The sequence below is a fragment of the Ranitomeya imitator genome, chromosome 10 (assembly GCF_032444005.1).
Source record: "Ranitomeya imitator isolate aRanImi1 chromosome 10, aRanImi1.pri, whole genome shotgun sequence".
Lineage (NCBI taxonomy): Eukaryota > Metazoa > Chordata > Amphibia > Anura > Dendrobatidae > Ranitomeya > Ranitomeya imitator.
The window spans coordinates 26,735,633-26,762,934 of record NC_091291.1 but is presented as its reverse complement, the minus strand read 5'-3'; the positions used below and the strand labels follow the sequence as shown (position 1 = coordinate 26,762,934).

The 27,302-nt window shown below is 45.1% G+C and overlaps 1 protein-coding gene across 1 annotated transcript in view; it reads right to left on the bottom strand.

Moving 5' to 3' along the window:
* Window positions 1–900: 900 nt before the first annotated feature.
* Window positions 901–27,302, bottom strand: part of CBLC (Cbl proto-oncogene C) — a 49,485-nt gene continuing 23,083 nt past the window's right edge. Inside the window, exons 2-10 of the mRNA XM_069742547.1 lie at window positions 24,386–24,532; window positions 22,265–22,421; window positions 21,842–21,963; window positions 6,078–6,215; window positions 5,707–5,794; window positions 3,543–3,674; window positions 3,144–3,230; window positions 2,522–2,563; window positions 901–2,360 (exon numbers count right to left, since the gene is read on the bottom strand). Of these exons, the coding sequence (XP_069598648.1) occupies window positions 2,070–2,360; window positions 2,522–2,563; window positions 3,144–3,230; window positions 3,543–3,674; window positions 5,707–5,794; window positions 6,078–6,215; window positions 21,842–21,963; window positions 22,265–22,421; window positions 24,386–24,532 (1,204 nt within the window). The 3' untranslated portion in view covers window positions 901–2,069. The remainder of the gene's footprint in view (window positions 2,361–2,521; window positions 2,564–3,143; window positions 3,231–3,542; window positions 3,675–5,706; window positions 5,795–6,077; window positions 6,216–21,841; window positions 21,964–22,264; window positions 22,422–24,385; window positions 24,533–27,302) is intronic.

Below are 27,302 nucleotides of genomic sequence, written 5' to 3'. Positions count from 1 at the left end.
TCCTGTACAATGACTGATAACACCTCTATACACAGTAGATAACACAGGATCCACCATTCACAATAGGTGATGTCACAGCTCACCTCCTCTTCCTCCTGTACAATGACTGATAACACCTCTATATACAGTAGATAACACAGAATCCACCTTTCATTATATGTGATGTCACAGCTCACCTCCTCCTCTCATATTGACTGATTTTGTCCAGAATAGAGCATGCTCAGATGATGCATGTATAGAAACAAATAGGGTATTAGACTGTCTATTGCTGCTAATGTATATGTCAAAAACAAGAAGCAGGAGTCTAATAATTGGCCTAGTATTAGTGTAAAAACTGCACAATTGTTTTTAAATATTTTAATTGGAGGTGATCGAGCACTAAGTGTGAGAATATTAAAAAAAATACTTTAAAAAAAAAAAACTATGAATTTAGCATAAAAAGTAGATTTAAACAACGGGTCATTATGTAAAGAACTTACACAGACAGGAAAAGAGTGAACGCGAAGGCTATAAAGAGTCGCAGACGTCCTCATACACAGGCGCTGCTCCTTCCATCCCCTCCCCCACACGAGACTCGTTTTTGGATTGGAGGCATCTTCATATTTTGAATTTTGATTGTGTTTTTGAACTACGGTTTTATTCATTTGTTATAAATAAACTTATACTTTTGAACTGAACATTCTGTGGCCTGCCTAATGTTTGGGGGGGGGCTCTTGTGGGGAATCATTAGTATTGAATGTGTTCTTTGAAAATTGGTTAATGGACTAATATGTATAAGCTGCTCCTTACATATTGTAATGTATGTTTTTTGGAAGCTTTTAATTAACCTCTGTTTTTGGACAATATTAGATCATAAATTCTGCTGAAGCTTTAGGAGCATTAAAAATTAATGAAAATGCATAATATTCCAGTTTTATTGAATATTCATGAATTGTGGTCAGACCAACCTCATTTACATTATTGCCAAGACTTTTCTTATTTCTTATGCCTTCTCGCCCTCTGCTGGCTACTGTAGATTATAGCAATGTAAAATGTTCCTATTGAGTACATACATTTCCTTTAAAATCGCCCCTAGATGATATTTTAAGGCATTAGTCAATGGCCAAGTGGTAATGATGACCTTAAGGCAGAAAGCTGCTTTGGAGACCCATCCGCATCCTCAAATGTCGCCCACGCATTTGAATAAGTGATGCTTCATTTCAGCAGTTTCCTCCTTAAAAGTCCCACCGATAGATCCAAGCCAAGTACATACTCGTAGGGTGATCTACTATATGATATTGGGTTGTCTAATCTGATCCATCCCTCATCTGTGAAATACTAGCTTGATATACTTGTACATTTTCTCTAAAGCCTCGTAAACAAGCAATGTAAATCACCACCAAAAAAATGGGGGCATCTCGATTTTTTTTTTCCTGTAGGGCCTCCTGTTAAGGTGCCCTCTGATAATACACAGTTTAACTCATTCCTTTGAGTTCTCCACAGTCTTCAGACACTCATTATCTTCTTTGACCCCTCTGAACATCTAGACTGAACCGAAGGATTCATTTTTGCTTCTTCATGAGTGTTATACATTTTTGTTTTATGGAGAACTATAATGTATATCTGATGTGGGCATTGATGAACTTTTATTTTTACGAAGTTCAACCAAATCCTTATAAAAACATATTAAGATATCCTTCATTACATGGACAGAGAGCAACAGAAGTCTTCAAAGTCTCTGATGGAAGTTCTAGATTAAAGAGTCAAATATAAATCTCACACATACATTACCAACATGTGGTTGGTCTATACATTTTTTGGTGTATCCCTCCATTTTTGGTTGGACATCCATTCTTTGATTGCTCCATCCCTTCTATGGATGGTCCATTCATTCTTTGGTTGGTCCATTCATTCTTCGGTTGGTCCATTCATTCTATAGTTGGTCCATTCATTCTTTGCTTGGTCCATTCATTCTATGGTTGGTCCATTTATTCTATGCTTGGTCCATTCAGTCTTTGATTGGTCCATTCATTCTTTGGTTGGACCAAGCATTCCTTGGTTGGTCCATCCATTCTTTCCTTCTGTCTTCCCTATAAACGTCTTGTTGGCCAGCTTGGATTTGGGGGTCTACTAATGATATCTTGAGCCTGCAATTTTGGTCTTCGAGTGGGCAGTGCTGGTCTATTATTACCAGGAAAGAATGACCGTCTAGATGTAGAAGGAAGAGATGGTGCACTAGGTAAGACCCGTGTAAACAGGTGGTGAGTTGAGGTACTTGGGATATCCGGAGGTGGTGGTAATGGTCGGTTTCTAATCCAGTCTACCTCCTCTTCATCGACAATGTTGTCAGCGCATGCACCCCATACATTTGAGGCAGCGTTCTGCTGGCACAAGATAACGTCATGGTTATAAAGTCACCTTGGAACAGACAAACATGGAGAGTCTTCTAGGAGGTCAGACAACACGAGAAAGCACTGCAGAGACGACAAGACAGACAGAGATAGCCATACAACCGACTGGAGCCACAGGGTTCTTTACTCACATCATGGTTTGGCTGGGCTGAGGTGCTCGTCGGATTTGTTGTCTACAACACAATAAAATACAAGGAAAGAAGCAGAGATGAGCTTTATAAGAAAGACAGGCAAACATTTATGTATTTTCTTATCTAGGAAAACCCAAAATTGACCATGTTCATGTTCACTGAAGACAAGAGGTCAAGAACTTCAAGTGCCCATAATCATAAAAGTTGGCTGAACCCACCAAATTTGGAGGACTATCGTATTTGTATAAGGTTGTGCTGACTCTTTCATGGTAGATGATGTCAGATACATTTCCACATAGTCAACCCTTTTGTTCTAAGGGAAGCGAGGCTACCACTGGAAGTGTCTAGCATGCGTATGAGGGTATCACGACGATTAGTTTTGGGCTAAAAGCTATTGAAGATGTGTGTCTATCTATACGTATAACCCATACTCAGTGGTGGTGGTAGTGTCAGTAAGCACTGTGCCCAGCCCCTGAAGACGAAAGTACTGCCATGTTTGTTTTAATGGACCATGTTGATCCAATATCACCTGCCATCACCCAGTTTATGGTGACCTATTGGGTAACGATAAATAAAGTTGTGTCCCCTATAATCCCATATAAAAGTGCCTGATGATACCAACCTGTCCTACGTCTGAAACTGCAGCAATGTGAACCTCCTCTCTGCCTGTAATTGTCGTGCGGCAGAATGGACACGTGTTTTCTGATTTCTACAGGAAAGAAAGTCAAGACTATTCAGTAAAAGACAAGTTATTAAGATGTCACCGACCCACTGCAACATCACTATAACTATTCATTATTTGTATCTAACTGACGCTTTCCTATTCTCCCAAAAACATCCATGCGCTTCTCAGAAAAATGTTTGACCTCTCGGATTCTCAAAAAAGTTGGCCAATGGAGAGGCCATTAGAGCTGAGCTCGCTCCATACACTGTAGGTACCAACAATCTTATACAACATATATGCAATAAATATATATCCTAAAGGCTACCTGGACAAAATAAGTGCACCCTGGTGTCTTACCTGCCATGAAGTCAGACACGCGTCGCACAGTAAGTGTCCACAGGGCTGTATCCGAGTATTCTTCTCATTGTCCGTGCAGATCTTGCACAACTGAAATGTGGAATCCATATCTGAATACAATTCCCATTGTTCCTACATGGAAAGAAAAATAATAAAGAACAATATATCAGACGAATAGATAAAAGATAGAACAGAACTATACAGTAAAAGAGTCTGGTATCTTGGCTGCCAACAGTGATCAAGATGACATGACAAGTAATTGTATTGTGAACAGTCAGAATAGGCGGCTTCACATAACTGCCACCTGAAGAAGACAGAACTATTCCGTTGAAACGCGTTTTGGGACTATTAAATGAAAACTTTTTAATACCAACTGAACTGTGTCGCTTGCGCTCCATATGACGGGTCCATTTTTACTTTATCAAGTAATTGTATTCGGCTGTGAGAAGTCACTGTGGAAGGTGGCATTTGTGGTAGGTGGAATTTGTGGCACGTGGCAGGTTTCATTTACAATAGGTGGCATTTGTAGTAGGTGTCATATGCAGTCGGTATCATATGCAGTAGGTGTCATTTGCCCTAGGTGTCATTTGCAGTAGATGTCATTTGCAGTAGGTGTCATTTGCAGTAGGTGTCATTTGCAGTAGGTGTCAATTGCAGTAGGTGTCATTTGCCCTAGGTGTCATTTGCAGTAGGTGTCATTTGCAGTAGGTGTCATTTGCCCTAGGTGTCATTTGCAGTAGGTGTCATTTGCAGTAGGTGTCATTTGCAGTAGGTGTCATTTGCCCTAGGTGTCATTTGCAGTAGGTGTCATATGCCCTAGGTGTCATTTGCCCTAAGTGTCATTTGCAGGAGGTGTCATTAGCAGTAGGTGTCAATTGCAGTAGGTGTCATTTGCAGTAGGTGTCATTTGCAGTAGGTGTCATTTGCCCTAGGTGTCATTAGCAGTAGGTGTCAATTGCAACAGGTGTCATTTGCAGTAGGTGTCATATGCAGTAGATGGCATTTGCAGTAGGTGGCATTTACAGTAGGTGGCATTTGCAGTAGACGCTCGTGGTGCCACATTATGATAAGGGCCATAATATTCTATCAAGCAATACTGCAATTTCTTCTATGAAAATGAGTATGGTCCCATAAAAGAGAGATTTGTATGATGTATCTGTGTATGTATTCTGTTGTGAATTCTGTGGCCAAGCTCCCTCCTGTGGTCGTGAGTGGTACTGCGGCTGGTTCTGTCTATAAGCTTCCTTTGGTGGATGAGAGTGGTACTGCGGCTTCTGAGTTTCCTTCCTCAGGTGATAAGGTTAAGTCGTTAGGTGCTGCTCTATTTAACTCCACCTGGTGCTTTGAGCCTGGCCTCCAGTCAATGTTCTAGTATTGGTCTTGCTTCCTCCTGGATCGTTCCTGTGGCTTTTCTATCCTGCATAAGCTAAGTTCTGCTTGTGTTACTTTTCTTTGCTATATTTTCTGTCCAGCTTGCTATTTTGGTTTTTCTTGCTTGCTGGAAGCTCTGAGACGCAGAGGGAGCACCTCCGTACCGTTAGTCGGTGCGGAGGGTCTATTTGCCCCTCTGCGTGGTTGTTTGTAGGTTTTTGTGTTGACCGCAAAGCTATCTTTACTATCCTCGGTCTATTCAGTAAGTCGGGCCTCACTTTGCTAAATCTATTTCATCTCTGTGTTTGTATTTTCATCTTACTCACAGTCATTATATGTGGGGGGCTGCCTTTTCCTTTGGGGAATTTCTCTGAGGCAAGGTAGGCTTATTTTTCTATCTTCAGGCTAGCTAGTTTCTCAGGCTGTGCCGAGTTGCATAGGGAGCGTTAGGCGCAATCCACGGCTACCTCTAGTGTGGTGTGATAGGATTAGGGATTGCGGTCAGCAGAGTTCCCACGTCTCAGAGCTCGTCCTATGTTTTTGGTAAATGTCAGGTCACTTTGTGTGCTCTCAACTTCAAGGTCCATTGTGGTTCTGAATTACTTGTTCATAACAGTATTCACATTTTTAGAAATTCCCAACACACAGTCTATACTGCACTTTCTATACTTTTCAGAAAATTAATAGGTTTTCACCACTAGAGGGAGCTCATGGATAAACCATTGTTGATACTGCCCCCTGGTGTTCATAGACTGCTATTCCTTCTTCATACATGCCATTGTGCATCACTTACCTGTGACACCTGAATCACTGTGTTTGGGGCTGGGTCGGTGAGTGCTGATAAATCCGGGTTAGCGCTCAAACCATTCGGATAGAGATACCTGCGGTCACAGCACAAATGCACAGTCAGGGGTGTAGGTACAGGGGTCACAAAGGGAGCACTGGTGACGGACAAGCCCGAAAGCCCTTCACTTGCTGCAGGTTGTGTAATGTATTGCAGCTCAACCCCACTCGCTATAATAAAGGTGAGCTGCAGTACCGTGTTCAGCCTATGGACAGGTATGGCGCTGTTTTGGGAATAAAGCAGCCATGGTTTTCACATCCTTTACAACCCAGCTCTCCTACAAGGCCCATCCACAGCCCATGTCCCCTCACCCCACTCACAGGCCTTCTCTCTCTCCTTCCTTCAGAGCTTCGTGTAATGACTTGTTATGTGGGATGGTCTGTAGGATGTTGCCCCCGGATGTCACGTAGCCGATTGCCCACTGTCCGAGATGTGTGCAGCTCAACCGGAAGATATAGCTGTGGAAAGAGAAGAGATAATTCGGCATATTAACGTGGATACAAACACGGAGTCTTGGTCTTACTGCTATAAGGATAATTTAATTAGTACAGTTGTATGGGCACCGTGACTGGCACTGTTATTGGGGAGCTGTGGTTAGCACTATGAGATGGGCACTATGGCTGACACTGTTATTGGGGAGCTGTGATCAGCACTATGAGATGGGCACTATGGCTGGCACTGTTATTGGGGAGCTGTGGTTAGCACTATCAGATGGGCACTATGGCTGACACTGTTATTGGGGAGCTGTGGTTAGCACTATCAGATGGGCACTATGGCTGACACTGTTATTGGGGAGCTGTGGTTAGCACTATCAGATGAGCACTATGGCTGACACTGTTATTGGGGAGCTGTCGTTAGCACTATGAGATGGGCACTATGGCTGGCACTGTTATTAGGGAGCTGTGGTTAGCTCTATGAGATGGGCACTATGGCTGGCACTGTTATTGGGGAGCTGTGGTTAGCACTATGAGATGGGCACTATGGCTGACACTGTTATTGGGGAGCTGTGGTTAGCACTATGAGATGGGCACTATGGCTGGCACTGTTATTGGGGAGCTGTGGTTAGCACTATGAGATGGGCACTATGGCTGACACTGTTATTGGGGAGCTGTGATCAGCACTATCAGATGGGCACTATGGCTGACACTGTTATTGGGGAGCTGTGGTTAGCTCTATGAGATGGGCACTATGGCTGGCACTGTCATTGGGGAGCTGTAGTTAGCTCTATGAGATGGGCACTATGGCTGACACTGTTATTGGGAAGCTGTGGTTAGCACTATCAGATGGGCACTATGGCTGACACTGTTATTGGGAAGCTGTAGTTAGCACTATGAGACGGGCACTATGGCTGACACTTATTGGGGAGCTGTGGTTAGCACTATGAGATGGGCACTATGGCTGACACTTATTGGGGAGCTGTGGTTAGCACTATGAGACGGGCACTATGGCTGACACTTATTGGGGAGCTGTGGTTAGCACTATCAGACGGGCACAATGGCTGGCACTGTTATTGGGGAGCTGTGGATAGCTCTATGAGACGGGCACTATGGCTGACACTTATTGCGGAGCTGTGGCTAGCACTATCAGACGGGCACAATGGCTGGCACTGTTATTGGGGAGCTGTGGTTAGCTCTATGAGATGGGCACTATGGCTGACACTGTTATTGGGGAGTTGTGCCTAGCACTATCAGACGGGCACTATGGCTGACACTATTATTGGGGAGCTGTGGTTAGCACTATGAGATGGGCACTATGGCTGACACTGTTATTGGGGAGCTGTGGTTAGCTCTATGAGATGGGCACTATGGCTGGCACTGTTATTGGGGAGTTGTGCCTAGCGCTATCAGACGAGCACTATGGCTGACACTGTTATTGGGGAGCTGTGGTTAGCTCTATGAGATGGGCACTATGGCTGACACTGTTATTGGGGAGTTGTGCCTAGCACTATCAGACGGGCACTATGGCTGGCACTGTTATTGGGGAGCTATGCCTAGCACTATCAGACGGGCACTATGGCTGGCACTGTTATTGGGGAGCTATGCCTAGCACTATCAGACGGGCACTATGGCTGGCACTGTTATTGGGGAGCTGTGGTTAGCACTATCAGACGGGCACTATGGCTGGCACTGTTATTGGGGAGCTGTGGTTAGCACTATGAGATGGGCACTATGGCTGACACTGTAATTGGGAAGCTGTAGTTAGCACTATCAGACGGGCACTATGGCTGGCACTGTTATTGGGGAGCTGTGGTTAGCACTATCAGATGGGCACTATGGCTGACACTGTTATTGGGGAGCTGTAGTTAGCACTATGAGATGGGCCACTATGGCTGACACTGTTATTGGGGAGCTGTAGTTAGCACTATGAGATGGGCACTATGGCTGGCACTATTATTAGGGAGCTGTAGTTAGCACTATGAGATGGGCACTATGGCTGACACTGTTATTGGGGAGCTGTGGTTAGCACTATGAGATGGGCACTATGGCTGACACTGTTATTGGGGAGCTGTGGTTAGCTCTATGAGATGGGCAATATGGCTGGCACTGTTATTGGGGAGTTGTGCCTAGCACTATCAGACGGGCACTATGGCTGGCACTGTTATTGGGGAGCTGTGGTTAGCTCTATGAGATGGGCACTATGGCTGGCACTGTTATTGGGGAGTTGTGCCTAGCACCATCAGACGGGCACTATGGCTGACACTGTTATTGGGGAGCTGTGGTTAGCACTATGAGATGGGCACTATGGCTGGCACTGTTATTGGGGAGCTGTGGTTAGCACTATCAGACGGGCACTATGGCTGGCACTGTAATTGGGGAGCTGTGGTTAGCACTATGAGATGGGCACTATGGCTGACACTGTTATTGGGGAGCTGTGGCTAGCTCTATGAGACGGGCACTATGGCTGACACTGTTATTGGGGAGCTGTGGCTAGCACTATCAGACGGGCACTATGGCTGGCACTGTTATTAGGGAGCTGTGGTTAGCACTATCAGACGGGCACTATGGCTGACACTTATTGGGGAGCTGTGATCAGCACTATGAGATGGCCACTATGGCTGGCACTGTTATTGGAGAGCTGTGGTTAGCACTATGAGATGGGCACTATGGCTGGCACTGTTATTGGGGAGCTGTAGTTAGCACTATCAGATGGGCCCTATGGCTGGCACTGTTATTGGGGAGCTGTGGTTAGCACTATGAGACGGGCACTATGGCTGGCACTGTTATTGGGGAGCTGTGGTTAGCACTATGAGATGGGCACTATGGCTGACACTGTTATTGGGGAGCTGTAGTTAGCACTATCAGACGGGCACTATGGCTGACACTTATTGGGGAGCTGTGGTTAGCACTATGAGATGGGCACTATGGCTGGCACTGTTATTGGGGAGCTGTAGTTAGCACTATCAGACGGGCCCTATGGCTGGCACTGTTATTCGGGAGCTGTGGTTAGCACTATGAGACGGGCACTATTGCTGGCACTGTTATTGGGGAGCTGTGGTTAGCACTATGAGATGGGCACTATGGCTGGCACTGTTATTGGGGAGCTGTAGTTAGCACTATCAGACGGGCACTATGGCTGACACTTATTGGGGAGCTGTGGTTAGCACTATCAGATGGGCACTATGGCTGGCACTGTTATTGGGGAGCTGTGGTTAGCACTATGAGATGGGCACTATGGCTGGCACTGTTATTGGGGAGCTGTAGTTAGCACTATGAGACGGGCATTATGGCTGACACTGTTATTGGGGAGCTGTGGTTAGCTCTATGAGATGGGCAATATGGCTGGCACTGTTATTGGGGAGTTGTGCCTAGCACTATCAGACGGGCACTATGGCTGGCACTGTTATTGGGGAGCTGTGGTTAGCTCTATGAGATGGGCACTATGGCTGGCACTGTTATTGGGGAGTTGTGCCTAGCACTATCAGACGGGCACTATGGCTGGCACTGTTATTGGGGAGCTGTGGTTAGCACTATCAGACGGGCACTATGGCTGGCACTGTAATTGGGGAGCTGTGGTTAGCACTATGAGATGGGCACTATGGCTGACACTGTTATTGGGGAGCTGTGGCAAGCTCTATGAGACAGGCACTATGGCTGACACTGTTATTGGGGAGCTGTGGCTAGCACTATGAGATGGGCACTATGGCTGGCACTGTTATTAGAGAGCTGTGGTTAGCACTATGAGATGGGCACTATGGCTGGCACTGTTATTAGGGAGCTGTGGTTAGCACTATCAGACGGGCACTATGGCTGACACTTATTGGGGAGCTGTGATCAGCACTATGAGATGGGCACTATGGCTGGCAATGTTATTGGGGAGCTGTGGTTAGCACTATGAGATGGGCACTATGGCTGGCACTGTTATTGGGGAGCTGTAGTTAGCACTATGAGACGGGCACTATGGCTGGCACTGTTATTGGGGAGCTGTGGTTAGCACTATGAGACGGGCACTATTGCTGGCACTGTTATTGGGGAGCTGTGGTTAGCACTATGAGATGGGCACTATGGCTGGCACTGTTATTGGGGAGCTGTAGTTAGCACTATGAGATGGGCACTATGGCTGGCACTGTTATTGGGGAGCTGTGGTTAGCACTATCAGATGGGCACTATGGCTGGCACTGTTATTGGGGAGCTGTGGCTAGCACTACGAGACGGGCACTATGGCTGACACTTATTGGGGAGCTGTGGCTAGCACTTTGAGATGGGCACTATGGCTGGCACTGTTATTGGGGAGCTGTGGTTAGCACTATTTGATGGGCACTATGGCTGGCACTGTTATTGGGGAGCTGTAGTTAGCACTATCAGATGGGCACTATGGCTTATACTATTATTGGGGAGCTGTGGTTAGCACTATGAGATGGGCACTATGGCTGGCACTGTTATTGGGGAGCTGTAGTTAGCACTATCAGACGGGCACTATGGCTGGCACTGTTATTGGGGAGCTGTGGTTAGCACTATGAGACGGGCAATATGGCTGGCACTGTTATTGGGGAGCTGTGGTTAGCACTATGAGACGGGCACTATGGCTGGCACTGTTATTGGGGAGCTGTGGTTAGCACTATGAGATGGGCACTATGGCTGGCACTGTTATTGGGGAGCTGTGGTTAGCACTATCAGACGGGCACTATGGCTGACACTATTATTATTGTGGAGCTGTGGTTAGCACTATCAGACGGGCACTATGGCCGACACTAATTGGGGAGCTGTGATCAGCACTATGAGATGGGCACTATGGCTGGCACTGTTATTGGGGAGCTGTGGTTAGCACTATGAGATGGGCACTATGGCTGACACTTATTGGGGAGCTGTGGTTAGCACTATGAGATGGGCACTATGGCTGGCATTGTTATTGGGGAGCTGTGGTTAGCACTATGAGATGGGCACTATGGCTGGCACTGTAATTGGGGAGCTGTAGTTAGCACTATCAGACGAGCATTATGGCTGACACTTATTGGGGAGCTGTGATCAGCACTATGAGATGGGCACTATGGCTGGCACTGTTATTGGGGAGCTGTGGTTAGCACTATGAGATGGGCACTATTGCTGACACTGTTATTGGGGAGCTGTGGTTAGCTCTATGAGATGGGCACTATGGCTGACACTGTTATTGGGGAGTTGTGCCTAGCACTATCAGACGGGCACTATGGCTGACACTGTTATTGGGGAGCTGTGGTTAGCACTATCAGATGGGCACTATGGCTGACACTGTTATTGGGAAGCTGTGGTTAGCACTATGAGATGGGCACTATGGCTGACACTCTTATTGGGGAGCTGTGGCTAGCACTATCAGACGGGCACTATGGCTGGCACTGTTATTGGGGAGCTGTGGTTAGCACTATGAGATGGGCACTATGGCTGGCACTGTTATTGGGGAGCTGTGGTTAGCACTATTAGACGGGCACTATGGCTGGCACTGTTATTGGGGAGCTGTGGTTAGCACTATCAGATGGGCCCTATGGCTGGCACTGTTATTGGGGAGCTGTGGTTAGCACTATCAGATGGGCACTATGGCTGGCACTGTTATTGGGGAGCTGTAGTTAGCACTATCAGATGGGCCCTATGGCTGGCACTGTTATTGGGGAGCTGTGGTGACCACTATCAGACGGGCACTATGGCTGGCACTGTTATTGGGGAGCTGTGGTTAGCACTATCAGACGGGCTCTATGGCTGACACTTATTGGGGAGCTGTGATCAGCACTATGAGATGGGCACTATGGCTGGCACTGTTGTTGGGGAGCTGTAGTTTGCACTATCAGACGGGCAATATGGCTGACACTTATTGGGGAGCTGTGGTTAGCACTATGAGATGGGCACTATGGCTGGCACTGTTATTGGGGAGCTGTAGTTAGCACTATCAGACGGGCAATATGGCTGACACTTATTGGGGAGCTGTGGTTAGCACTATGAGATGGGCACTATGGCTGGCACTGTTATTGGGGAGCTGTAGTTAGCACTATCAGATGGGCACTATGGCTGGCACTGTTATTGGGGAGCTGTGATTAGCACTATCAGATGGGCACTATGGCTGGCACTGTTATTGGGGAGCTGTGGTTAGCACTATGAGATGGGCACTATGGCTGACACTTATTGGGGAGCTGTGGTTAGCACTATCAGATGGGCACTATGGCTGACACTATTATTGGGGAGCTGTGGTTAGCACTATGAGACGGGCACTATGGCTGACACTATTATTGGGGAGCTGTGGTTAGCACTATCAGATGGGCACTATGGCTGGCACTGTTATTGGGGAGCTGTGGTTAGCACTATGAGACGGGCACTATGGCTGGCACTGTTATTGGGGAGCTGTGGTTAGCACTATGAGATGGGCACTATGGCTGGCACTGTTATTGGGGAGCTGTGGTGACCACTATCAGACAGGCACTATGGCTGACACTGTTATTGGGGAGCTGTGGTTAGCACTATCAGACGGGCACTATGGCTGACACTATTGTTGGGGAGCTGTGGTTAGCACTATGAGATGGGCACTATGGCTGGCACTGTTATTGGGGAGCTGTGGATAGCACTATGAGACGGGCACTATGGCTGGCACTGTTATTGGGGAGCTGTGGTTAGCACTATGAGATGGGCACTATGGCTGGCACTGTTGTTGGGGAGCTGTGGTTAGCACTATGAGACGGGCACTATGGCTGACACTGTTATTGGAGAGCTGTGGCTAGCACTATGAGATGGGCACTATGGCTGGCACTGTTATTGGGGAGCTGTAGTTAGCACTATCAGACGGGCACTATGGCTGACACTTATTAGGGAGCTGTGGTTAGCACTATCAGATAGGCACTATGGCTTATACTATTATTGGGGAGCTGTGGTTAGCACTATGAGACGGGCACTATGGCTGGCACTGTTATTGGGGAGCTGTGGTTAGCACTATCAGACGGGCACTATGGCTGACACTTATTGGGGAGCTGTGATCAGCACTATGAGATGGGCACTATGGCTGGCACTGTTATTGGGGCGCTGAAGTTAGCACTATCAGACGAGCACTATGGCTGACACTTATTGGGGAGCTGTGGTTAGCACTATCAGATGGGCACTATGGCTGGCACTGTTATTGGGGAGCTGTGGTTAGCACTATGAGACGGGCACTATGGCTGGCACTGTTATTGGGGAGCTGTGGTTAGCACTATGAGACGGGCACTATGGCTGGCACTGTTATTGGGGAGCTGTGGTTAGCACTATGAGACGGGCACTATGGCTGGCACTGTTATTGGGGAGCTGTGGTTAGCACTATGAGATGGGCACTATGGCTGGCACTGTTATTGGGGAGCTGTGGTGACCACTATCAGACAGGCACTATGGCTGACACTGTTATTGGGGAGCTGTGGTTAGCACTATCAGACGGGCACTATGGCTGACACTATTGTTGGGGAGCTGTGGTTAGCACTATGAGATGGGCACTATGGCTGGCACTGTTATTGGGGAGCTGTGGTTAGCACTATGAGACGGGCACTATGGCTGGCACTGTTATTGGGGAGCTGTGGTTAGCACTATGAGATGGGCACTATGGCTGGCACTGTTATTGGGGAGCTGTGGTTAGCACTATGAGACGGGCACTATGGCTGACACTGTTATTGGGGAGCTGTGGTTAGCACTATCAGATGGGCACTATGGCTGACACTTATTGGGGAGCTGTGATCAGCACTATGAGATGGGCACTATGGCTGGCACTGTTATTGGGGAGCTGTGGTTAGCACTATGAGATGGGCACTATGGCTGACACTGTTATTGGGGAGCTGTGGTTAGCTCTATGAGATGGGCACTATGACTGGCACTGTTATTGGGGAGCTGTGGTTAGCACTATGAGATGGGCACTATGGCTGGCACTGTTATTGGGGAGCTGTGGTTAGCACTATGAGATGGGCATTATGGCTGACACTGTTATTGGGGAGCTGTGGTTAGCACTATGAGATGGGCACTATGGCTGGCACTGTTATTGGGGAGCTGTAGTTAGCACTATCAGACGGGCACTATGGCTGACACTTATTGGGGAGCTGTGGTTAGCACTATGAGATGGGCACTTTGGCTGGCACTGTTATTGGGGAGCTGTGGTTAGCACTATGAGATGGGCACTATTTCTGGCACTGTTATTGGGGAGCTGTAGTTAGCACTATCAGACGGGCACTATGGCTGACACTTATTGGGGAGCTGTGGTTAGCACTATCAGATGGGCACTATGGCTGACACTATTATTGGGGAGCTGTGGTTAGCACTATGAGATGGGCACTATGGCTGGCATTGTTATTAGGGAGCTGTGGTTAGCACTATCAGATGGGCACTATGGCTGGCACTGTTATTGGGGAGCCGTGGTTAGAACCTTGAGATGGGCACTATAGCTGACACTGTTATTGGGGAGCTGTGGTTAGCACTATGAGACGGGCACTATGTCTGACACTTATTGGGGAGCTGTGGTTAGCACTATCAGATGGGCACTATGGCTGACACTGTTATTGGGGAGCTGTGATCAGCACTATGAGATGGGCACTATGGCTGGCACTGTTATTGGGGAGCTGTGGTTAGCACTATGAGATGGGCACTATAGCTGGCACTGTTATTGGGGAGCTGTGGTTAGCACTATCAGATGGGCACTATGGCTGGCACTGTTATTGGGGAGCTGTGGTTAGCACTATCAGACGGGCTCTATGGCTGACACTTATTGGGGAGCTGTGATCAGCACTATGAGATGGGCACTATGGCTGGCACTGTTATTGCGGAGCTGTGGTTAGCACTATCAGACGGGCTCTATGGCTGACACTTATTGGGGAGCTGTGATCAGCACTATGAGATGGGCACTATGGCTGGCACTGTTATTGGGGAGCTGTAGTTAGCACTATCAGACGGGAACTATGGCTGACACTTATTGGGGAGCTGTGGTTAGCACTATGAGATGGGCACTATGGCTGGCACTGTTATTGGGGAGCTGTAGTTAGCACTATCAGACGGGCAATATGGCTGACACTTATTGGGGAGCTGTGGTTAGCACTATGAGATGGGCACTATGGCTGGCACTGTTATTGGGGAGCTGTAGTTAGCACTATCAGACGGGCAATATGGCTGACACTTATTGGGGAGCTGTGGTTAGCACTATGAGATGGGCACTATGGCTGGCACTGTTATTGGGGAGCTGTGGTTAGCACTATGAGATGGGCACTATGGCTGACACCTATTGGGGAGCTGTGGTTAGCACTATCAGATGGGCACTATGGCTGACACTATTATTGGGGAGCTGTGGTTAGCACTATGAGACGGGCACTATGGCTGACACTATTATTGGGGAGCTGTGGTTAGCACTTTCAGATGGGCACTATGGCTGGCACTGTTATTGGGGAGCTGTGATTAGCACTATCAGATGGGCACTATGGCTGGCACTGTTATTGGGGAGCTGTGGTTAGCACTATGAGATGGGCACTATGGCTGACACTTATTGGGGAGCTGTGGTTAGCACTATCAGATGGGCACTATGGCTGACACTATTATTGGGGAGCTGTGGTTAGCACTATCAGATGGGCACTATGGCTGGCACTGTTATTGGGGAGCTGTGGCTAGCACTATCAGACGGGCACTATGGCTGACACTTATTGGGGAGCTGTGATCAGCACTATGAGATGGGCACTATGGCTGGCACTGTTATTGGGGAGCTGTGGTTAGCACTATGAGATGGGCACTATGGCTGACACTGTTATTGGAGAGCTGTAGTTAGCACTATGAGATGGGCACTATGGCTGGCACTGTTATTGGGGAGCTGTAGTTAGCACTATCAGACGGGCACTATGGCTGACACTTATTAGGGAGCTGTGGTTAGCACTATCAGATGGGCACTATGGCTTATACTATTATTGGGGAGCTGTGGTTAGCACTATGAGACGGGCACTATGGCTGGCACTGTTATTGGGGAGCTGTGGTTAGCGCTATCAGATGGGCACTATGGCTGACACTGTTATTGGGGAGCTGTGATCAGCACTATGAGATGGGCACTATGGCTGGCACTGTTATTGGGGAGCTGTGGTTAGCACTATGAGATGGGCATTATGGCTGACACTGTTATTGGGGAGCTGTGGTTAGCACTATGAGATGGGCACTATGGCTGGCACGGTTATTGGGGAGCTGTGGTTAGCACTATCAGACGGGCACTATGGCTGACACTTATTGGGGAGCTGTGGTTAGCACTATGAGATGGGCACTATGGCTGACACTTATTGGGGAGCTGTGATCAGCACTATGAGATGGGCACTATGGCTGGCACTGTTATTGGAGAGCTGTAGTTAGCACTATGAGATGGGCACTATGGCTGGCACTGTTATTGGGGAGCTGTAGTTAGCACTATCAGACGGGCACTATGGCTGACACTTATTAGGGAGCTGTGGTTAGCACTATCAGATGGGCACTATGGCTTATACTATTATTGGGGAGCTGTGGTTAGCACTATGAGACGGGCACTATGGCTGGCACTGTTATTGGGGAGCTGTGGTTAGCGCTATCAGATGGGCACTATGGCTGACACTGTTATTGGGGAGCTGTGATCAGCACTATGAGATGGGCACTATGGCTGGCACTGTTATTGGGGAGCTGTGGTTAGCACTATGAGATGGGCATTATGGCTGACACTGTTATTGGGGAGCTGTGGTTAGCACTATGAGATGGGCACTATGGCTGGCACTGTTATTGGGGAGCTGTGGTTAGCACTTTCAGACGGGCACTATGGCTGACACTTATTGGGGAGCTGTGGTTAGCACTATGAGATGGGCACTATGGCTGACACTTATTGGGGAGCTGTGATCAGCACTATGAGATGGGCATTATGGCTGACACTGTTATTGTGGAGCTGTGGTTAGCTCTATGAGATGGGCATTATGGCTGACACTGTTATTGGGGAGCTGTGGTTAGCACTATGAGACGGGCACTATGGCTGGCACTGTTATTGGGGAGCTGTAGTTAGCACTATCAGACGAGCACTATGGCTCACACTTATTGGGGAGCTGTGGTTAGCACTATCAGATGGGCACTATGGCTGGCACTGTTATTGGGGAGCTGTGGTTAGCACTATGAGACGGGCACTATGGCTGGCACTGTTATTGGGGAGCTGTGGTTAGCACTATGAGACGGGCACTATGGCTGGCACTGTTATTGGGGAGCTGTGGTTAGCACTATGAGATGGGCACTATGGCTGGCACTGTTATCGGGGAGCTGTGGTTAGCACTATGAGACGGGCACTATGGCTGACACTGTTATTGGGGAGCTGTGGTTAGCACTATCAGATGGGCACTATGGCTGACACTTATTGGGGAGCTGTGATCAGCACTATGAGATGGGCACTATGGCTGGCACTGTTATTGGGGAGCTGTGGTTAGCACTATGAGATGGGCACTATGGCTGACACTGTTATTGGGGAGCTGTGGTTAGCACTATGAGATGGGCACTATGGCTGACACTGTTATTGGGGAGCTGTGATCAGCACTATGAGATGGGCACTATGGCTGGCACTGTTATTGGGGAGCTGTGGTTAGCACTATCAGACGGGCACTATGGCTGACACTTATTGGGGAGCTGTGGTTAGCACTATCAGATGGGCACTATGGCTGGCACTGTTATTGGGGAGCTGTGATCAGCACTATGAGATGGGCACTATGGCTGACACTTATTGGGGAGCTGTGGTTAGCACTATCAGACGGGCACTATGGCTGACACTTATTGGGGAGCTGTGGTTAGCACTATCAGATGGGCACTATGGCTGGCACTGTTATTGGGGAGCTGTGATCAGCACTATGAGACGGGCACTATGGCTGACACTTATTGGGGAGCTGTGGTTAGCACTATCAGACGGGCACTATGGCTGACACTGTTATTGGGGAGCTGTGACTAGCACTATGAGACGGGCACTATGGCTGGCACTGTTATTGGGGAGCTATGATCAGCACTATCAGAAGGGCACTATGGCTGACACTGTTATTGGGGAGCTGTGACTAGCACTATGAGACGGGCACTATGGCTGGCACTGTTATTGGGGAGCTGTGGTTAGCACTATCAGATGGGCACTATGGCTGGCACTGTTATTGGGGAGCTGTGGTTAGCACTATCAGATGGGCACTATGGCTGACACTGTTATTGGGGAGCTGTGGTTAGCACTATGAGACGGGCACTATGGCTGACACTGTTATTGGGGAGCTGTGGTTAGCACTATGAGACGGGCACTATGGCTGACACTGTTATTGGGGAGCTACAGATCTGAATTACTAAGGATGATATCTGTTGTGAAAATCATAACTTCATCTGACATTCTGCGATGATCACTAACAGTTTTCATCTTTTGCAATTCCAAGGGTAAAATCCTCAGTGGATTCACTCTCAGACATCCAATCTCCTGTGGATTTACCCTTAGTCTCTGCTCACATCTCATTAAGGGTATACATCATAGCTATTCCCCTACATACACATATACATATTCCCCTACTGCAATACATCGGGGGGCTTGATGCATCAGTAAAATCTATGGAATGCCCCATGCCCATCTTCGAACACGGGGAATTGTGAATTTTGCAGGAAATGATGTTACACATTGTCTAATTCCGCTAAACGCAAAGAGAAGGTAAACTATTAATCAGGAAATGAGAAAAATAAGGGTGTAAAGTCCACGGGGTCAGGAATTATATTGTGGGATTTTTCCACATATTGCATGGTGATTATGTTAGTTCGGCATTAACAGCAAGTTATTCATATTAACATGACAGGCAGCCATCAGCTTTCCATTAACTTCTTGATTTAAAGGAATTGTACAGGATTAGACAAGCATGGCTGCTTTATTGCCACGTCCATTACAGATGAACAAATCAATTTGCAGGACTTGCCTGCGCTTTTGGTTAAACATCATTTTTTTCAATTGCGTTTCATTATAAAAGTTGATCCGTTTCTCTTCTACAGCCTCTATGTATCACTGTACATAGAAGGCTGCAGAATGAGTTACCGGTAAATCCATCGGTGATCTCCTCTGATTTTAGAATATGTAACACTTATTTCTCTTCAGAACTTTCTTTTAAACTGATTTATGATTACATTAAACATTTATAGTGAAAGTTGATTTGGTCATAAATCTGAGTCAAAGAATTGATATAAGGGTTCATTCACACATTCACCAGAGTGTGGTCTGAGTGTCCTATGTTTTTATCATACCGTGAAAAATGTAAAAAAAAAAAATCGACTTGCATTGACGATTTTGATCACACCCTTGGACCAAATCGGACAGGTCTCTAATATTTTCTATGGACCACTCGGCGTGGGGACTCGAAAATATTTTTCGAGCATGCCGAGGACACTTGGTTAGCACCCAAGCATGCTCCGATAACACATTATCTAAGCACAACCACTCTCTCATCATTACTGGTAACTTATTGTTCAGTCTGCTATGGACTGTGATAACTAAAGGCTGTAGAAACTAAATGATTCAACATTTTTAATAAAACACTACCGCAATAATGCTTTTAGCCAAGAATATAGGCATTTTAAGTGAAAAAATAAATGCTTAGAATTTGTCAATATCTTCGTTTCAATACCACATCTCGGCCATTTGGAGCCAAAAAAAGCCTCACTCACGGCGGCAGATATCATGTGGTTTGTTTAGCTATAGTTGTTTGTTTCTGAGTATCAGCAAAATACTCAGAATTACATTAATGAGTTTGTTCCTCTATCCTCATGAAACGTGATGTGTAATGTGGTCACTGCGGCATAATGTGTGTGGTCTAGAAAATCAACTGATCACACAGAATATATTGCCCAATTGTCTGTCTGGGACCTAATTTACGACTTGTCTTACTGCAATCATCTCCTCTAAATGCCGGAAATTAACACATTGCGTACTTGATATAAATTTTTCCTGCGGCGCATCTGCAACTTAGTCTACAGCAACATTTGCATGCAGAGTTTGCTGAAGATTTGCTGCAGTTTTCAGAAACACACCCAACTTGTATGGAGCAGGTTTTGTTCTGGAGATGTATGGTAAATATATTCAGAGGAACACTCATACTTCGCTATTATGTTAGACTCCCCAACATGTTTCGCCATGACTGGCATCATCAGGGGTAAAAAGGCTTCACTTTACCCCTGATGATGCCGGTCATGGCGAAACATAAGAGGAGGGCTAACATTTAGATTTTAATAGCAGAGTCTGTTCCTATGATGATTTCAATATCCATTTCACTGCAGTCTGCCCCTACTTACACTCACTCTTTCTTGGAAAAATAAAACCTTTTTGTGATCCTTGAAAACCCTTTAAGGGTGTTCTTTTAAAATTTTTGTTTCAGTCCCACAATGCAAAGGTTGCAGGGCCGGCCCCAGGTTTTTGTGCACCCCAGTTGAAAGAGCCTCAGTGGGCCCCATTATGCACAAATAAGAAATATAGGTATAGTACAATGCCAAAGATTTCTTACATTTTTTGAGTGATATCTATTATAAATCCTACAATAGCTCAGAAACCGACAAATCCCTGCAGTGCACAGCACACTGAGTGACTGCAGACTTTTCATTTTAGACCAGAAAATATAGTCGAACTTTCAGTATTATGGGACTCATACAGTATTATGAGCTCCACATAGTCCTTCATACAGCATTATGGGCACCACATAGTCCTCCATACAGTATTATGGGCACCACATAGTGCTCCATACAGTATTATGGGCACCACATAGTGCTCCATACAGTATTATGGGCACCACATAGTCCTTCATACAGCATTATGGGCACCACATAGTCCTCCATACAGTATTATGGGCACCACATAGTGCTTCATACAGTATTATGGGTACCACATAGTCCTCCATACAGTGTTATGGGCACCGCATAGTGCTCCATACAGTATTATGGGCCCCATGCAGTCCTCATACAGCATTATGGGCACCACATAGTCCTCCATACAGTATTATGGGCCCCATACAGTCCTCATACAGTATTATGGGCACCACATAGTCCTTTATACAGTATTATGGGCACCACATAGTGCTCCATACAGTATTATGGGCACCACATAGTGCTCCATACAGTATTATGGGCACCACATAGTCCTCTATTCAGTATTATGGGCACCACATAGCCCTCCATACAGTATTATGGGCACCACATAGTCCTCCATTCAGTATTATGGGCACCACATAGCCCTCCATACAGTATTATGGGCACCACATAGTCCTCCATTCAGTATTATGAGCACCACATAGTCCTCCATACAGTATTATGAGCAACACATAGTCTTCCATACAGTATTATGGGCACCACATAGTCCTCCATTCAGTATTATGGGCACCACATAGTCCTCCCTACAGTATTATGAGCACCATATAGTGCTCCATACAGTATTATGGGCACCACATCATGCTCCATACAGTATTATGGGCACCACATAGTGCTCCATACAGTATTATAGGCACCACATAGTGCTCCATACAGCACTATGGGCACCACATAGTCCTCCATACAGTATTATTGGCAGTACATAGTCCTCCATACAGTATTATGAGCACCACATAGTGCTCCATACAGTATTATGGGCACCACATAGTCCTCCATACAGTAGAATGGTGTTGCCTCACCTGCCGGGTTTGTGGATGTGACCCTTTAGAAGATCCTTGACTTCATCGTAAGTTAGGAACGCCATGTACCCAGGATGCGTGACGGCCAGCAACATCCAGTTCTGAAGTAAAGTTTCCCATGGCTAGGGGGACAATGAAAAAAAGGCATTTTTGGGAAGTATGCAGAGTCAACAAAACCACAGATCAGAAAAGATACAAAAGCCAATGGATTCCAATTATTGTTAAAGAGGTTTTGAATATTTTGTAGAAAGCTCACATTTATTTCCAAAACAGTGCCACCCTCATCTACGGGCTATGTGTGGTATTGCATTTCAGCATGCAATGTAATTGGGATGGGTTGCATTACTGGCCCAATGACTAGGGTGGATCTGTTTCTCTAAAAAGAAGACTATTTCCAGCTATATTCTTCAAGATGTATCTTACCTGAAATAGACGAGAGAAGATGTCAAACTCAAAGACTGAAATGTAATCACTACATGTAAGATCTATCGTAGTGCGAAGGGCCGACTCCAGTGGTCCCTCTCCGATGGGATGTACAGAATGAAGCCCATCCCTGAATTCCTCCCATCTCACAAAACACCTGGAAAATATATGCATTCTATTGTGTGCAAAAGTAGATCATTTTCAACAAAATATTGTGTAACCAATCCAATGATTGATCGTGCCTCACTAATTTCACCACTTTTAGGCCTTGCTCCTACTTGTAGAAATGTTATACTTGACGGTTTGTTTTTCCCCATATACTTCTATAGGGAGCTTGAAAAAAACATGTAAAATCACAATTGTGTTTTTAAAGGGAAAAAAGTATTCAGAAAGTGAGCTATTGTTTAAAACAGGCTTTTGTGTTAATTGTATTTTTGAAAAATGTTGGCAATGTTTTTTTTCCCCCCATATCACAAGTTAAAATAATAATAAAAAAAAATCTTGCACTTTTCCCACTAGCCATTGGTTTTTTTTTCCTGTTGTTCCAGGAAATATACATATACATTAGCAGCAATGATCCAATCTTGTGTATTGAAGCATCTAATGTGCGTGTGCAAATGTCCTTGTGAAGGGAGGGGAAGCAGTCTGAGCTGTGACATTGCCTATGTTATCAGCTGTTTACATAGATGTCACTTGTCATTGTAATCCTGCCTCTGATAAGGAATAGATTGTAAATTCTTTTAAAAAAATACAGGAGTCTAGAACAGCCAGTGGCCAATGTTAAAATTGCAAGATAACAAATTTATTTTTATTTTTAATAAAGATTGTTATATGAAAAAAAAACATTGCTAATTATTTTTTTTTAAATACATGCAACACAAAAACCTGATTTTTTTTTAAATCAAACATTCCCATTGAATGTAGAATAACAGCACTTCTGCACTAAAATAGTGCATTAAATCTGCATGGGAAACACTTACAAAAGCAACAAAAATATAATAAAGTAAACCTTGTCATCCAGCAGAGCGGACCTCAACCCCATTCACTCGAATGGGGGGGCCAAAAATACAGTGTTTGACGTGCTGTATTATGACTTTGACCACTAAAACATATTCACTAAAAGAAACTGTGGCACGCACACTTTATGGGGCAGACAGTCATAGTTAAATGTTTAGATTTTGGGGAATTGCCATTTGTATATTTTAAAAAATATCAATTTCTCCTTTCCCACTTCACAAAAAAGGATTGCACAAGAGATAAAAAAATCTCTGTACAGTCACTAGTGACAAGCATGCACACCATCTGACACTGATTTCAGATTATTTTTCTACAAAAAATATTGTGCTGCCTTGCTTCTGCTTTCTAGTGCATTAAAAATGAAGAAAAAAAAGTGCAACTGTAAATCAAGTCTAGTAGGACAGATGCCAGCTATCATTAATCAATGACACTGAGTCTGACACTGTTGTTGGAACCTCTGCTAACTCCCTCCTTTATCAATTGATTATCTGCATTATTCACAGACAACTACACTCATCATCTTCACTGCTGCAGTTGCACAAGACATTACTGTTTGGCATACGTGCCCAATGCTTTAGGGCTTTATCTTCTTACCTCTGTTGTTGAGCTGTAAGATTTGACGTCCTCTCACTATCCTAAAATCACCCTAAATGGCTGCTGCATTCCCTGCTTCTGCTTTTATACAGGCTATGATACTCCCTACTCATTGGCTTTGCTATACCACGTGATGTGATAACTACAAGGCATCAAAGGAAATCCCACGCGTTCCTGCTGGAGGTCTTGTGACCTTTTTCTGGCTGATACCTTGAAACCTTGATATCTTACAGAAGATTGTATCAAACATTTTTTGGGCAATTTGCACAAATTGATCTGCAAATTGTTCAAAACCATGCAAACCTGTAAACTTTTTAAAAAATTGACACTAATTTGATACACATTGAATCGATTTGGTCATCTCTAGTGATATGCGTTAATTGTGGGTAAATCCCTTTATTGTCCAGTGGTGCTGAAATAGTGATAAATATACCAAATATGTTACCTTTTTGCATAATTGGCTGATCTAATAAGGTAAAAAGTTTAAAAAGTTTCACGTAAAAAGGTTACCTTGCCCCAAATGTTTGTCCCCAGAATTTAGATGCCTCAAGTTTTGTTATCCGATACGAATTTCCTTGAAAGCGGCCTCCGGGGAATAAAGCTCGAAGCTCACACAGAATGTGACTAAAGATTAGTGACAACTTTGTGAGGTTCCTTCTGTAAGAAAAAAAAAAGCATTGCATTGTGAACTAAAGAGTAAAGTGGGGCAACAAAATAAAGAAATGGCCACATGATAGAAGTATCAGAGAACGAAGTGAAACAGGTTAAATCTGCTCTGCCGGTGAATAGAGTCAGGGATCCAGAAATGTATTATATTTGTAAAAATGTTTTGCAGAGGCAAGCTTCATCAGGAGCCAACACTGTGGTTTGTCCTGATGAAGTGTGGCACTTCGAAACACGTTGACAAAAAAACTGCGTTCCTTGATTTCTGACTCTTTTATGATCGCAGTTTAACCCATTTCACTCCATTTTCTGATATTATCCAAGTTGTGAGTTTGCAACAACCTTGAGCCTTTTTTAGCACACAGCCCTACCAGGTGAGCACCATTGCCACCATCTCTCCATTTTACTCAGGTAAGAAGCTCTTGCGCTTCTTAACCTTCTATCCCTCTACCACATGATGGAGGTCCTCACTCCTGACAGTAGTACCCCTATGAATATCTCCATATTTGGTTCGGATTGGTACATTGTGTCACATTACAAGGAAATGTAGCATATGAATGTAAAAAAAGTGATATCTGCTCAATGTCAAGTTCCATCATTGCATACCAGTTGCTATTTGGTCTTTACGTAACACTTAAATGATTGCCAACAGTCCACTTGCTGCCAAAGAGTGCAAAGATAACATTGGAAAAACTACTGTAATAACATGACTGAAGGTTCAACAAATGTTCTAGTCATAGGGTGAAACCAGATAAATCAGGAAGATCACATTTTCCGCAGTTTGACACATTCTTCCTATAGGTATACTGATTTAGACACCTGTCTAGTCTCTGTACACAGGTCAGCTATACATTATAACTACCTGCCTAACATTATATCGTTTCCCCATGTGTCCCTAAAAAGCTCGATCCATCAAGGTATGGACACCACAAGACTATCAACAAGACACTAGAAGCAGATCCCTTAAAGGTTTATTGTTGACGCGTTTCAGAGTCCACCAACTGCTTCCTCAGGACAACCATACAAAATTAGCCAATTTTTGTATGGTTATCCTGAGGAAGGAGACCGTGGTGTAAAATGTGTCGACAATACGGTTAATATTTTTGATATGGAAGCCGCTGCATCTGGTTTTTAGGCTCTATTAAGTGTTGTGTCTCACACAACCTTACAAGGTGAGCTGTTTCACCTTTCAATCATCAAACTTTTAACCTGGATTAGACCCTAGTGCGCTCTTGCATTTCTTAAAAGAAATGTATTTTTTAAAATGCGATGTCCAAAACTGGACACAGGAGGCCAGACCAAGGAGGAGTAGAGGGGGATAACTACTTCATGTGATCTAGACTCTATGTTTCTCTTAATACAACATAGAACTGTATTTGTCTTTTTTTGCTGCTGCATCACACTGTTGACTCATGTGTTGTATGTGATGTATTAGAATACCCAAGTCTTTTTCACATGTGCTGCTGCTTAGTTCTATTCCTTCCATTCTGTAGATGTAATTTTTGTTTTTCTTGCCCAGATGTAGAATCTTGCATTTCTCCCTGTTAAATGCCATTCTATTAGTCACTGCTCATTGTTCAAGCTTATATAGATCCTTCTGAATTCTTTCTCTGTCTTCTCTAGTGTTAGCTATCCCTCCTAGCTTTGCATTGTTTGAAAATTTGATTAGTTTACTTTCAGTTCCTTTATTTAGATCATTTATCAAGGTCCAACTTGGTGCTCTGGTGAAGCCCATTTATACACTGTATGAGCTAAGCTTCATAAGATACCATGATTTTTACTGTATGCTGCAATACTGAAATATATAGTGCAAACAAATGATTTTAGGTTACAGTGCCTTAGATGGACTAAAAATTACAGAATGAGATTGTATTAGTAATAGGTATAGGAGTCAGCTTGCAGATTTCAGGGCATGCTGGGAGTTGTACTTTTGTGACAGCTGTGTAGCCGCAGGTTAGGGACCGCGTCTTCCTTTTTTTCCAGCGCCTGCAACGTTTTACAATGACTTTCATCAATGCGCTAGAAAGGTCATGTAATGCATTCCACACTAACTAGTAGAATATTCGCCACCTACACTTCTACAGATTGGTTTCGCCACCCAAACCCCCCAATAAACACTACAACTATGTATAGAAAATGATTTCATGTCCTACAAAATGTCCATAGAGGACCGTGTTTGATAAACTCATCAATAGTGATGAGCGAATCTACTCGTTACTCAAGATTTCCCGAGCACGCTCGGGTGTCCTCTGAGTATTTTTTAGTGCTCGGAGATTTAGTTTTCATCGCCTCAGCTGAATGATTTACAGCTATTAGCCAGGCTGAATACATGTGGGGGTTGCCTGGTTGCTAGGGAATCCCAACATGTAATCAAGCAGGCTAATAGCTGTAAATCATTCAGCTGAGGCGAAGAAAACTAAATCTCCGAGCACTAAAAAATACTCGGAGGTCACCCGAGCGTGCACGGGAAATCTTGAGTAACGAGTATATTCGCTCATTACTACTCATCAACAATAACGCCCCTTTCCCCTGCTGGTGGGATAAAGTAGTGCGCTGTGAAAATCCTTACAATAATGCACTATAAAATAAAGACTATGCCACCATTTTAATAGACAGCATACCCATAAAACAGCCATTATGCCCCCATATTAAAGTCAGCTAAAACTACAATAGTGCCGGCTACAGATTTGTGCGATCACTTGGCGGACATTCGGTTGATAGAGTTGTATCAATGCTTATACAAGCTATAGATTTTATTGCTAAC